At 53.2% G+C, this 13,238-nt stretch overlaps 2 protein-coding genes across 2 annotated transcripts; both read left to right on the top strand.

Moving 5' to 3' along the window:
- Positions 1 to 1,111: 1,111 nt before the first annotated feature.
- On the top strand, positions 1,112 to 2,567 carry sfh5 (Phosphatidylinositol transfer protein sfh5; the record flags this gene model as incomplete). Its single annotated transcript, XM_036644307.1, has 2 exons — positions 1,112 to 1,776; positions 1,847 to 2,567. The coding sequence occupies 2 exons, from the start codon at positions 1,112 to 1,114 to the stop codon at positions 2,565 to 2,567; spliced, it is 1,386 nt and encodes a 461-aa protein (XP_036490909.1).
- A 3,745-nt stretch (positions 2,568 to 6,312) lies between these two features.
- On the top strand, positions 6,313 to 8,913 carry Ash1l-0 (Histone-lysine N-methyltransferase ASH1L; the record flags this gene model as incomplete). Its single annotated transcript, XM_036644308.1, has 3 exons — positions 6,313 to 7,507; positions 7,560 to 7,939; positions 7,990 to 8,913. The coding sequence occupies 3 exons, from the start codon at positions 6,313 to 6,315 to the stop codon at positions 8,911 to 8,913; spliced, it is 2,499 nt and encodes an 832-aa protein (XP_036490172.1).
- Between the last annotated feature and the right edge of the window lie 4,325 nt (positions 8,914 to 13,238).

The following is a 13,238-nucleotide window of genomic DNA, read 5'->3' on the forward strand; positions in this document are numbered from 1 at the left end:
CAGCCAACACAGACTTCCGGGGTAACATCGATCAATGACTAGCCAGGCAACGTGGTACGTATGTCCAGTACCTTAACTAAGGTAAGGTAAGGTAGGTATGTCGTTGTTCCATTAGCCCAGTTACCCACCTCAGGCGCAGAATACGGATAAGTCTAAGGCAAGGCGGCCGTTGATGAGCAACGGTCAACACAAGTTAGAGCAAAAGCACAGAGAGACCAGCAGCAGAAGTCAGCTTGTCAGCGAACAAGGAAGCAGATGTCCGGACTAGAGTGCTAGGTACGGACAGAGGCCCCAAGCAAGCACCGTCGAAACAGAAGGCGCGAATCACTTTCAGGAAAAGGGGGTCCATCTCCACTCCACTCTCCCGAGCTGCACAAGCTTCACCTGAGCAGGAGCAGTTTGGGATTGGACAGATGGAAGCACTGATTGGATCAAGGTGGATTGGCACCCTCGAGTTCCCCGGAAGCAACGCACGGGGCACTCAGCGGTTCGATAAGGTAAGGAAGGCAGGTATCTGAGGTGAAGGAGCAATGGATGTGAAGTAACAGACCGGGCAGACAGTGTACCTGTCTATGCCACCCATAAGGTACCTGTCACTTCTTTTGTTGCGGGCTGCTCATGCTGCTATGGGTGCTGTCGTATCAACTGTAGCCTGGGAAGTAATGTAGAATGGGGTCAAGAGCAAAGACAGAGTAAGGTACCTTGCCTTACCTACGGTAGCAAGGTCCCATGCCAACGTGATGATCGTGGTGGTGGTGGTGGTGTGGTTTGTTTGTTGCTGCCACTTTCCGTGCGTCTCCTTCATTAATAGTACTTACCCAAGCTATTCCGCACCTCCTGCCTCCGCCGCCCTGTTATTACCCAACACCTTTTTTTTTCCCAAAGGAAGAGGGAGGAAAAAAAAAAAAGACACCCCAACGCGCACTCACTCAGCACACGGCACACACCTCAGGCAGCTTAACGCGACTTGCAGGAAGAGGGGCGGTAAACCTTTTTTATTTTTATTTTTAATTTCTTTCCGTCCTTGTACAAAAATACAGCCAGGAGTTGTCACTCGGTTTACACACGCGCACACACTACAGATCACATTCTCACGGATTTTTCTGTCACCATGTCTGCTCAACCTGCAAACGACACGCCTGCTGCCGCGGCGGCTCCTGCTGCTGCTCCCGCAGCGGCTGCTGACGCTCCTGTTGCTGCTGCTGCCGGTGCTTCTGCTCCTGCTGCCGATGCTGCTGCTGCGGCTCCCACCGCTCCCGCAGCCGCCGCTGCCCCTGAGGCCCAGCAGCAGAAGACTGAGGACGCTGCTCCTGCTCCGGCCGCCCAGGCTACCGAGACGAAGCCAGAGGAGAAGAAGGAGGAGAAGCCCGCTGCTGCTGCTGCTGCTGAGAAGCCTGCCGAGGAAAAGAAGACTTCTCTTGCCTCATTGTTTGAGAAGCTTCCCGGCATTCTCGAGGCCGCTAAGCACAAGGAGATGTGGGGTGTCCAGCTCTCTGACAATACTCACGTCCCGACCACTGTTGTCCTCCAGAAGTTCTTGCGCGCCAACGACGATGATGTCGCCAAGGCCGCTGACCAGCTGCAGAAGGCTCTTGAGTGGCGCCGCGATACTAACCCCGGCAAGCTTCTCGACGATGTTTCTTTCGACAAGAAGAAGTTTGATGAGCTCGGTTATGTGACCACCCACAAGGACACCGAGGGCAAGGAGATCATCATCACTTGGAACATCTACGGCGCTGTCAAGGACAAGCAGGCTACCTTTGGCAACGTTGATGAGTGAGTATTGGTCCCATCATATGAGATTTTGATCTCGCCGAGAAAACATCTTTGCTCACCGATTTTGTAGATTCATCAAGTGGCGTGCTGCTCTCATGGAGCTCAGTGTTCGCAAGCTGGGCCTGGACAAGGTCCAGACCCCCATTCCCGAGGGTGGCGAGGACCCCTACCAGATGATCCAGGTCCACGACTACCTCAACGTTAGCTTCTTGCGCATGGACCCCGCCGTCAAGAATGCCTCTTCCCAGACCATCAAGATCTTTGCCATGGCTTACCCGGAGCTGCTCAACCACAAGTACTTCGTCAACATTCCTGCCCTGATGGGTTGGGTCTTCAAGGCCATGAAGGTGTTCCTTGCGCCCAAGACTGTTGCCAAGTTCCACCCTCTTGGCTACGGATCTGAGTTGGGCAACGAGCTCCCTGCTCTGAAGCAGTCTCTCCCCAAGGACTACGGCGGCAGCGGCGAGAGCATCAAGACCACCGGCCAGACCGTGAAGCTTGCTGATGCCGCAGCTCCTGTTGCCCCCGCCACCGAGACCAAGGCTGCTGAGACTCCTGCCCCCGCTGCCCCTGCCGCTTCCGAGCCCGTCGCTGCTGCTGCCGCTCCTCAACCGGAGAAGGCCGCCGAGGCTGCCCCCGCGGCCTCTGAGCCTGTCAAGGCGGAAGCTCCCAAGGAGGAGGCTCCCAAGGCAGAGGGCTCCGAGGTCCCCAATGTCGCCGACCTCAGCATCAAGGACGATGCTGAGGCCAAGGAGGCTGGCAAGGAGGAGGCTAAGCCCACCGCTGCCTAAACGGCGGCCTGTCTTCGTTTCCTTTCTTTGTATTCACTTCCTCCGGCTTGACTTTGGGATCGTTGTGGGTTGATTTGCGGTACAAGGAGATTTGGTGGCCTCGCGGAGGTCGAGGAGATGGATACCGCCGTTAGACAGATTGGATTCGCCTTTTTCCGGCTTGGGGTTGGTCTGTGTTTCTCCTTGCGTTCATGCCATAATACCCATCTTGTGTGTGTTCGTGGCGTTTTCCCAAATTCGTTTTCGATTGGAACAGAGATCCTCAGACAGACAGAACTCTTTTAATAGGAACAATCAAACAATGTGATTTACACTCTTTTTCTCCCCTTGTCATTTCAAGGTTTTTATTTTATGGCCCTGCCTGACTCGGTGATTTGTCTGCCGTCTGAAACAGATTGGTGAAGACGCACATTGGTCTTTTTTGATGGACTTGCTAAGTTTAGGCAGACTGTGTGCGATCGAGGTCACAGTGCTGGTGGTGCGCACCCACCTCGTCGACCCGCCCAGGGGGCATCGCCTGAAATCCGACATCCGGAGGTTTGGGTGCCATCGCTATCATCGGCACGACTTCGTCATGTTATATTTATCATGGCAGCTTCAACTAGCTGGTTCGATTTATATTGCGGACACGGTCTTCTGAGCAGATGTGAATTGAACCAGCGTGATTCACATATCCATGTCATCACCGGATGGCGTGCTTCTTCGCTTGGTGCATGGCTTCAGGCGGCGTCCGTTTCTGCTAGAGATCACCTGTTTTGACTATGCCTCTGCCGTCGTCATCTCTATCTAGTACTATCGCCGCTATCTCTACTTTTATCGACGTCCTTCAGCCTCGAGAATATGTACTCGAACGCGAAAAATATTTTCGCATATGCGCAGTAACGAAGGGCGGTCTGTTCTACTGCCATTGAGTACCCAAGCACTCAGCTAGCTTGCAGAGCAACGATTCAAATACTGCTGCAAGCTGAGCGAAGCTACCTTGAATCCTGTGTCAGACATGATCTCGCCCTCGAGATTTCGCGCAGGCAACTCTCATTCGGTAGTAACAATACTGACCTCTCATCTCCCCCATGACTTTTACCTATATCAAAATTTCGAGAATAAGAAAAACCATTGAGAGACGCCTATGTCCTCTATGCTTGCGAGGCTAGATTTTCCGTATCCGACGAGTAGATACTTGGTAGAAGTTAGAATATCGACGATAGTAAAGACGGCCATGGTAGAAATGCAAGAGACGTCACGGGAGGTGCAGTCGCCAAAGCACAGCCGATAACAGGTCGTCTCACTATTAAGTCAACGGGCGATAGATAGTGCTTCGTCATGAAGTTGATACAAGTTTGAGGTCAACATCTCTTGTTATCCTCATATCCCGTTGAGTCTGCGGTCGAGATGTGCTAATGTGCCGAGTTATTTGACTTCACTCCGCCAATGGCGCTTTGGTGCGAAATCCCACGTCTTGGAGGTCTCACAGCATGCACTCCTTTCATCACTTTGGCCTGTTTTCACCACATGAGTTGTTTGAGGATTCTAATTGCAACTCACCTTTTCAAACTCTTTCCTCATACATGGAATTGAGTCGATGTAGGCAGTTCTCACGGAGCAATCTGTGGCCCGTATTGCACCTACCTTGCAGTCAAGTCGCTTGCCTGTCTGTGTGACTAGGCATCATGGGCGAAAGTCCAAGATTACCTCTGAAGAGTTGAAATTGAGTCATTTCAATGCAGATATCGCAAGCCCGTGAGACTGCGGTTTTGTTGTGAACGGCTGGTAACTAACATTGTGGTGAATCGGCTGGGACTCAAACTATATGTGCAACCTGGAGGGCGGCATGCGGCTGGGGCAAAAAGGACGATACGTGCGGGAAGTCCGAGGTGTGGTGTTGTCCATCATGCCTCTATCGGGGCGAGGCTCGGCCAGCACAGGCAGGAGTGGCGCGCCGGCGACAGAGACAGAAAGTAGGAGGTGGTCCGAGGAGATACAAACAGCACAACCAGATAAAACTTGAACATGTTCAACTCGAAACCCAAAAACCAACCACACATGATGCGATGGAAGGCTTTCAACTTATTGAATGAATTCGTTCTCCCCGCAGCATTTTGACTATATACAACTTAAATGCCCCGGGTCAGCCGGGAACTTGGTCAATTGCTGCGTAGTCAGCTGATGGAAGGATCCAATGTTCAACTGGGATGTATATAAGTGGAGGAGGACAGGATGGGATAGGACAAGAGCTGAGGAAGGGACGAGAGGAGACAGGAGAGGAGAGACGGGAGACAGCCCGAGGGGAGGCACACACACGAACCGTGGGTTTCTGTTTACCTTTTTTTTGTAGAGACCAGGTCGGCGGCCAGATCACGCTTCTCTGTGTACCTCGCTCATCCTTCCATGTCTGCAGTCTCACTGCCCAACCTCATTCTCGTTCGCACAACCATTTGCCATCCGCATCCGCATTTACCTGCTTTGACTCGGCTGTTGACGAAGGACCGGACCTAACAATACTGGCCGCAGAGGAAAGTGAGGCACTTGTAAGGAGAGACCAGACTGCTGCGGCGTATCCGTCCACAATTAAGGTCCTCTCTGACACAGCGCCTACACCTCGCCGCACGCCAGGCAAGCCTTCCCGCCCTGGGCCCTCTCGCTTTCTCTTTCTTCGAATAAAGACTGCGTGGTCTGTCTCCTCACCCCAGCAAGCACTTTACCCACCACAAGCACCTCCTGCGGGAAGTCTTCTCACAACCACCGGATCTTGACCACCGTCTCCCACTTCGTACTTCTTCGCTCAACCGCCTTCTTCGTCTTCACCGCTGTTGGATTGCCTCATCGCACAATCTAGACAGCCTCTCTGTCTGTTCCAGAAGACCCTGACACTTTCACACGAGATCATCGCAAACAGTCGACGAGGAGTAGCAGCAGCAACAGTGCGGTAGCAACGCAAGCAATCAACCGAGAGGACAAGCGGGCGAGCAGTCACATCCGTCAATCAGCTCGCTCCATCCCCCCAACCATCCACGCATCCATCCTCCTCCATCAATCAATCAATCAATTCACATCGGTCGCGTCCCCACACTCCGCAACACGACACGGAACGTCCCTCAAGCCATCCCGCCTTCCATCAAACCGCTCACTCACTCACATACCGCGTCTCCCACCTCATCTCTCACACCTTTTCGCGCCTCTAGCCGCGCAACCTCTCTTTACTCCCACACATCAGCCCGCTCTTACCACAACCCTTTTTGCTTATCTGGCACGGTCCAGAAAATTTCATTAACCGACAAGCTGCAAATTCAAAACTATTCCTCAACAACAGCCAACCTTTTCAAGTTGCTTGCCTTTGTTGCAGACTCCAATTTTTTCCGCCTTTCCCTTGTCAAACAAACAACAGCCCCCTTTTTCCTCCCTCAGGGCGCTACTGTTCTTGCACGGTAGCTTCTTCAGCACTTGCAGCACAGAGAGTACCTCGCAGACCAGCTCCGGAGGTTACCTTATTGCCACTCAATGCCCGGCGAGTAAGCTAAAGGGTAGCGAACGAACGAGCCAATTCTGCGTGCCTGCCCGTTTCCGCACCCCGGTCCAATCCAAATTCCTCCTTCCGCTTTTCGTGTCGGGACCTCTGCCACCCCCAACTTTCTTCCACGCACACACCTCATTTTGGAACGCGTCGCAACTCGACTCGAGATACTCTCGAGAAGCTCGTCGACTTTGCCAACGCTCAAAATCGCGTCGAGACTGGGCTTTTCATCCCAATATGTCTCTTTTTCCCAGCGAAAGCGGCTTGTCCGCTGCCGCCACTGATTGCTCTTCCAACATCGCGTCGTCGAGCTCGACACCCCCTACTAGCATCTCCGACGTTGCCAGCCAGGCCTCGGACGGCCCCAAACTCGACGATGTGCCCGTCCTCCTCGAGACCGAGACTCATATTGAGACCCATATCGAGGCTCAGATCGAAATCCCTCCCGAACCTACTATTGCAGAGCCCGCTGCTCCGGTCGAAGAACCTGTTGCACCTACCGAAGAGCCAACACCCGAAACTTCCTCAGAACCGCAGTCTGCTCCCCGTTCACGTCGGTCTTGCTCAGGAAAGGCCGTATATAACTTGTCTCAACTGAGCGGTACCGCTAACCGCGGGCACCGACGCGCCAAAGGCGATGATGTGGCCAGCAGTCGTCGCAGAACCATTTCAGGCGACACACTCGTCAATGGCGAAGCTGATGCCGTCTCCCGTGTTGCTGGCAACCTTATCCGCGACGGGATCGACGCGTTGGACCTTCAATGGTCCGTCGGCGAGCTCAAGGCCCCGCGCGCGAAGAAGGCCAAGACGGAGAAAGCAGAGACTCCCAGGCTTACCCGCCACACTGCCCGCATTTTCAACACTCCTGTCGACTCGCTTGCGACCAAGGTTTCAAGCCTGGGCAAGCGAAGTCGCAAAACTTTTGAGCAAAAGATCACCAAGATGTCACGCGAGCTGCGCCGCCTCCAGGACACGAACGAATTTGCCGGTATCGAGGAAAAGCCCGTCATAAGGACGGTCTGGTCGAACGGAAAGATGGTTATTGTCGATCAAAATGGCGATCCGATCCAGCCCAAGAAAAAGGCCAGGTCTGAGGAGCCGAAGAAGGAGGAGGCAGCAGTGGAGAAGCCTGCAGAGGTTGAGAAGCCCAAAAAGACGAAGCGCACAAAGAAATATCTCGATCGTGGACTGTATGCTGGCCAAACGACTCCTGCCGACCTGACCAAGGGTCTGTCGAATGCGGAGCAAAAGAAGCTCGCACAGACCCCCGAACTTCAAGGTTACGGGCGTCCAAACAAGGCGCTTCCGCTGCCCATGTTCAGTGGCTTGCGATTGCTTCTCAGTGGACGCGACTTCAAGCTTCCATTTGATGTCTGCAACCCTCTGCCGCCCGGACAACCGAAGCCTGACGAGTTCAGGAAGATGACGAAGAGTATGTTTTGATTTTGTACGCTGGAGTACTAGCCTATACTGACTTTTGGTAGACCGTTTCATCGGCGATTCCATCATCTACTGGAAGAAGACACCTCATTTCCTGGACCAGTCCAAGTGCGTCTGCACACCCGACGATGGCTGCGGCGAGAGCTGCCAGAACAGAATCATGCTCTACGAGTGTGACGAGAAGAACTGCAATGTTGGGCGCGAAAACTGCACGAACCGCGCCTTTGCCGATCTTCAGGAGAGAAAGGCGGGCGGTGGAAAGTACCGCGTTGGTGTTGAGGTCATCAAGACGGCTGACCGTGGCTATGGCATCCGCGCCAACCGTTGCTTTGCGCCGAACCAGATCATCATGGAGTACACGGGTGAGATTATCACAGACGTGGAATGCAGCAATCGCATGGAAACCAAGTACAAAGACAACAAGGTACGTCTCCAACCAGTCACATGTTACAGACACGAAACTTACATTACTAGTGCTACTATCTCATGAGCTTCGACCAGAACATGATTATTGACGCTACGACTGGTAGCATCGCTCGCTTCGTCAATCATTCATGTGCTCCCAATTGCCGTATGATCAAGTGGATCGTATCTGGCCAGCCCAGGATGGCGCTTTTCGCAGGAGACAAGCCCATCATGACGGGAGAGGAGCTTACGTACGACTACAACTTCAGTCCTTTCAGTGATGAGAACGTCCAGAAGTGTCTCTGCGGCGCACCGAATTGTCGCGGCATTCTAGGGCCGAAGCCTCAGGAAGTCAAACAGCCCAAGCCGCCCAAATCGACTCTGAAGGCTGTGGTGAAGGGTGCTATGAAAGCTAGCAAGCGCAAATTCGAGACGCTGGTTGGAGATGATGACGAGACTGGCAGCGCCGTCAAGAAGCGCAAGATCAAGGCTGCTAAGGGAGCGAGACATTCGCTGTCGGCTACAACCAGCCTGAAGGCCGTCAGCAAGGCCGCTACAAAGGGCGCCGCAACTGTTAAGAGACGCGTGTCGGCGATGGCAATTTTGAGCGGCAATACGAAGTCTACTCCGGCAAAGGCGACGCCCACGAAGGCAGTCGCCAAGAAAGCGACACCCAAGAAATACACGGCTCCCAACCCGGCGCGCAAAGCTACCGCTGTCCGTAAGTCGGGCAATGGAAAGATGCTCAAGACGTACGGAAAGGGTTCGCCCAAGAAGGTGTCGAGCCGTGCACCCAGCATGACGATTGTGGCTGCGGGGGCAGAAGATGACGAGACACCCGTGAAGAAGACAACGATCGCTACCAAGCTGCACAGAAGCCTCAGCAAGGCCTCGCGCAACGCGTTGGAGGAGCTCTCTCGCGAATCTACTATCAGGCTCGTTAGCCCCGAGCTTGTGAGCCCCGGGGCGACCATCACAGCGCGACAGGACTAGAAGAGGGAGCGTGGCGGATGAGCTGTACTGCGGGTGCACGGCCAGTGGTTAATCATTTAATCGAGTTCTGACGTCGACAAACGAGGGCGGTCCGGATATGTTTGGCGTTCGCAGGTGTTTTCGGTCTCTCAACAGGCGAAACGGGGACTTGTATATTATGGGACGGACGGACATGGGGACGACGACGAAAGGGTTGATGAAGGGGTGGCGGGAGGCAACAGCGTCAGCTTGTCACTCGCGGAGCAGAAGGCATTTTCTCCATCTCGCTGCATACGTACGATCAGGCCCCTTGGCCAGTGCCGGGTCATGTTTTTGATAGTATTTTTTTTGCGGTGGCAGCAGAGACAGGTCTGGGCATATTTTTTCTACTGCATCATTTCCGATTGGCAAGGGTCTCCGGCGGCGGTCATCGTCGACGCTCTGAATACATAAAGCACACATGTTTAATGATGAAATGGGTTTTTTTTGCATCGAGTTTCGGTCTCAGCAGCGCAGGGTTTTTGGCTCACCGTGAGCTCACCGAAGGGTAAATTATAAGGCGGCAAGCGCTGATTGATGACTTGATGCCTTTCGAGGCGTCAGTTCTGAGGCTGCGTACTTTGAGCCATTCGTCTGACCGAGAATCGCTGAATGTGGATCCGTCACCGACCGGAAAAGGGACTTTTGTTAGCACCCCGGACGGAGCCTTTGTTTGGTCTTTCACCGCCTGAAACAATTGATACTGGACGTTGCTGAAGCGTGGCGGTGCTTCTAGAAGCTTGCCTGATTGATGTGCTCATCACCTGACGACGACTTCATGCCAGGAACTTGCTGCGCATCTCTGTCCCGGGTTTCCAAGGTAGAGCGGCAACCAATCTACGTTGCCCGTTTATGTGGTTCGAGCAAATGGATTATTACTTGAGACAATACAGGCCGAGATGATGATGTAATAGATTGTATGCCTTGAGTGAGACCGAGTGAGAGAGGCACAGAGGCAGAAATGTTTTAGTGTCACTTGGTTCTTCTATGAAAGGACCGCGAGGTGTGATCTGGTTGGTTGGTTCCAAGTCCGCCGAGTCTGTGCCCCAACAACGTCCAGTTGAAATGGGTAGGGCGCACCATGGGGCCCTTGCAGCAGCTTGATTTCCTGACAAGAGGCACGGATGCGTTGAATTTAAAAGGTGCTCTGAGGCGTTGCATCCATAGCACCCAGTGCACTTTAATGAGAAGTTGGTGGGTGTTGGAAACAGACTGTCGGGTTGGGCCTTTGCCTCGAAGGAAAGCAAGCGGAGGGGAGGCGGAGCTGGTTGGCTGGTGATGATTCGACGAGGATGCGCGTTAGCACGGTTAGGCAAGGCGCGCGGTACAGTACTTTGTAGCGTGTCCGGCCCTCCATTAGGTACGGAAGGTAAAGTGGGCTTGGGGCGGCTCTGCGTGAAGCGCACTCAGGTACCCAGATACGTGCTTTGCTTTATCTTATCTACATGAGCCTCATTCAACGCCCGTCCAATCAGAAGCTTACCCCACCACTTCCCAAAAGACCCCGCCATCTTCATTTTCACCCTTCTTTTTCCTCTGCTACTCCTGACTGACGACAGAAAACAAACCGAAAGCTTCGCGCGCTCGCCCTGTGCAATTCTGCCCACGATAGAGTCAGAAAACGGGTAAGAAAGGCATCTTTCATTCCTCGAACGCGAAATTCCAAGTGGATCTCAGCGTTGCGCAGTGGCGCGTTTCTCAGATTTAGCGTTATAGCCTAAGTGGGCTTCCCGCAATAGACCCACGTCGTGGGCGAAAGGTACAGTGTATCGACGTCACATCCTTGGACTGAGGTCCAATTCGCGTGCTGCGGACGGCGATGCGTCACGAGAGTCACCAAGATACCGAATATTTTGAAATTGTAAGGGAAATGTCATTGTATTCTATCTGCTATCCAAGTCAAAAAAAAAAACCTGTCTATCCTTCTATACCGAACTCCACAAACAAAAGAAACTGTCGATGATGGCGGTGCTGTTTACCTAGGGAACTGTTGCTGGTTGTTTCGTATTGTTACATCATCTCATCGGTGGCTGAGCAGTCGTTCTTTTCCCTTGCTCAACGATTTCCTTGCGTTTACTCTCCGGATGCGAACCGCCTGCCATTCACCGCTAGTCGTGAGCTTGAGTGAAGGCGACTGGGGTGGTGGCGGCAGTGCTGGTTCTACACCGAGCGATGCTGTCTTGAGATGATGATGCTCGGTCCGCCGTGGCATGGGCGGAGTTGTTTGCGGAAGTTGGCGGGCCAGATGTGATGGGCGGCCAAGCTTGAGCTCACTCTGTTGGCTGTCCCATCGACTCGGCCGAGCAGCTATCCATGTGTCGAGACAGCATTTATCGGTTGGCTGGCAGAGCAACCTGCTGCATGCTGCAGTATTCACAGCGCCAGTGCTGGCAGCTTGGGCAAGCCGAGTCTGTGGAAGCGTTCAAGGGACCAGTGCTGCAGTTGCTGCAGTACCAAACCCAGGTGTAGGTCACCGCGGGCTTGCTGGATCGCTTGCTGCTGCCGCCGGTTCCACGGCTGGAGGAAGAGGAGTGCTTGTGGCTGTGGCTGGGCATCTTGACTGATTTGAGTGTTTGATAAAGGTCGAAGGTAAATTGCGAATGAGAGAAAGGTCTTTGCTCGAGTTACTGCTGCTTGAAGCTGAGAGGAGTTGGTGGTATCTGAAGTAAGTCGATGATGAGGATGATGTGATCTTGTTTGGAAACTTCAACAACTCTGGATATCACAGCTTTCTTATAACTCCCGTGGGATCCCCAGAGAACGCCTAATGGCGTACAAAACCTTCCGCGATATGGTATTTTTTGTCATTGCGCACTTGGGCAATGTCGTTGAGGCACAATCCCAGCACAGGGCGGAGCCGATTCCGGTTCGGTAAGTAACAATTCCCTACAATAACGTATACATCGAATCGCGCAGCTGCGCTGTACGCAATTTCAGCACCAATTCCCAAGTTAGACTTGACAATGCCCTATCTACTACCGCAACTGTCTGAGACTCTACGACAAGAATATGTGTGAGAGCTTTTATTTTGCAGTTCGTGACAGGGCGAGAGGCAGTGCCTCCGGTGTGTGTACCTCAGGTATCGGTGTCAGCTCCGCGATCTTCCAGCCCGCCCCGCCCCGCCTCGTGTGTCTCCGGCACCGAGACCTTGGACCGGTCCTTTCACACCTCCTTCTAGTGTGTGCACTTCTGATTCTGGTGCCTGGCGGGGGTCTTTTCGAAGCACCCTCGAAAACTTCTTGTGCGTGAGACTACCGACCCCGCGGCGCTTGACCACACCCTTAAAAGGACTATGCGTGCTCTAAAAACGGCGACGCCCAATCGCACGTCTCAAAATATCAGAGAGATGTTGGTCTCTTTGCGGGTAGGCGCGGTCCTTTTGGTTTCTGTGGGTTGCGTTCGGCTTCATGCGGTTACGTGGGGCCTATGACTCAATATGCAATGCGCGAGAGCTTGAAGTGACTGCACGGTAAAAGTACCGGTGCAACAACACCATGGCCGTGAGAAATCGGAATGCTGCTGCTGCTGCTGCTGTCCTCAGCTGTGGGCTTCACTTCTCGCGATAGCTCTTCAGCTCGAGGTGGCGCTGGCTGTGGCTTGAGAATGAGGTTGGTTCCACGAACGAGGCACCAGGGGCACCAGAGGCGATGCAAACTGTCTGAGACTTCTTCCTAAGGCTGAACTCAGCGACAGAAAAGAGGCGTATCTTCTTGCCAAGGATTACTGTAGCACGAGATCTATTAAGATGCGCGCTTATCTTCATCTTTGGACGAAGAAGCCCCTCAGACAAACCCATTCGCATCGCACGTCGACGTCATTTAAGGCTGACTCGAGGTTCTCAACGTTCGCTCACATCGCACAAACTTCAGGGGGGCCTTCGGAATATAGAAGTGTGGCTGGAAACAAGGAAGGGAGTGAGATCTATTGTAGAGAGTGTGTCGTGAGACATCTAACCTGTAGACATGACCCCAGACCCAGACAGACATGGATGGAAAAAGAAAAGTGATACCAGAACCGCGCCAAGAAGTCTAGATGTGATCCAGTCCATCAATAGGAAACCGCGTGCATGCCCCCCATCTTGACTCATCCGACAGCTAAGAAACGTTGCCAAAAGAAATGAAAGATACACCAATGAGACAGTTCCCCGTGAGAAAAAAAGGTAGGTACATGCAGATCATAACTCCAAAATATCAAACCCCCCATGTGTATGCTCACAAAACCCCCGAGTGGCAAAAGCCCACCTAGGCCACTTCGATTGGTCCAATTGACCAATGAGTCTTCGCAAGTTCCGTCTAATCCCACTCTTC

The sequence above is a fragment of the Colletotrichum siamense genome (assembly GCF_013390195.1).
Source record: "Colletotrichum siamense strain Cg363 chromosome Unknown KSG_Cg363_contig08, whole genome shotgun sequence".
Taxonomy (NCBI): domain Eukaryota; kingdom Fungi; phylum Ascomycota; class Sordariomycetes; order Glomerellales; family Glomerellaceae; genus Colletotrichum; species Colletotrichum siamense.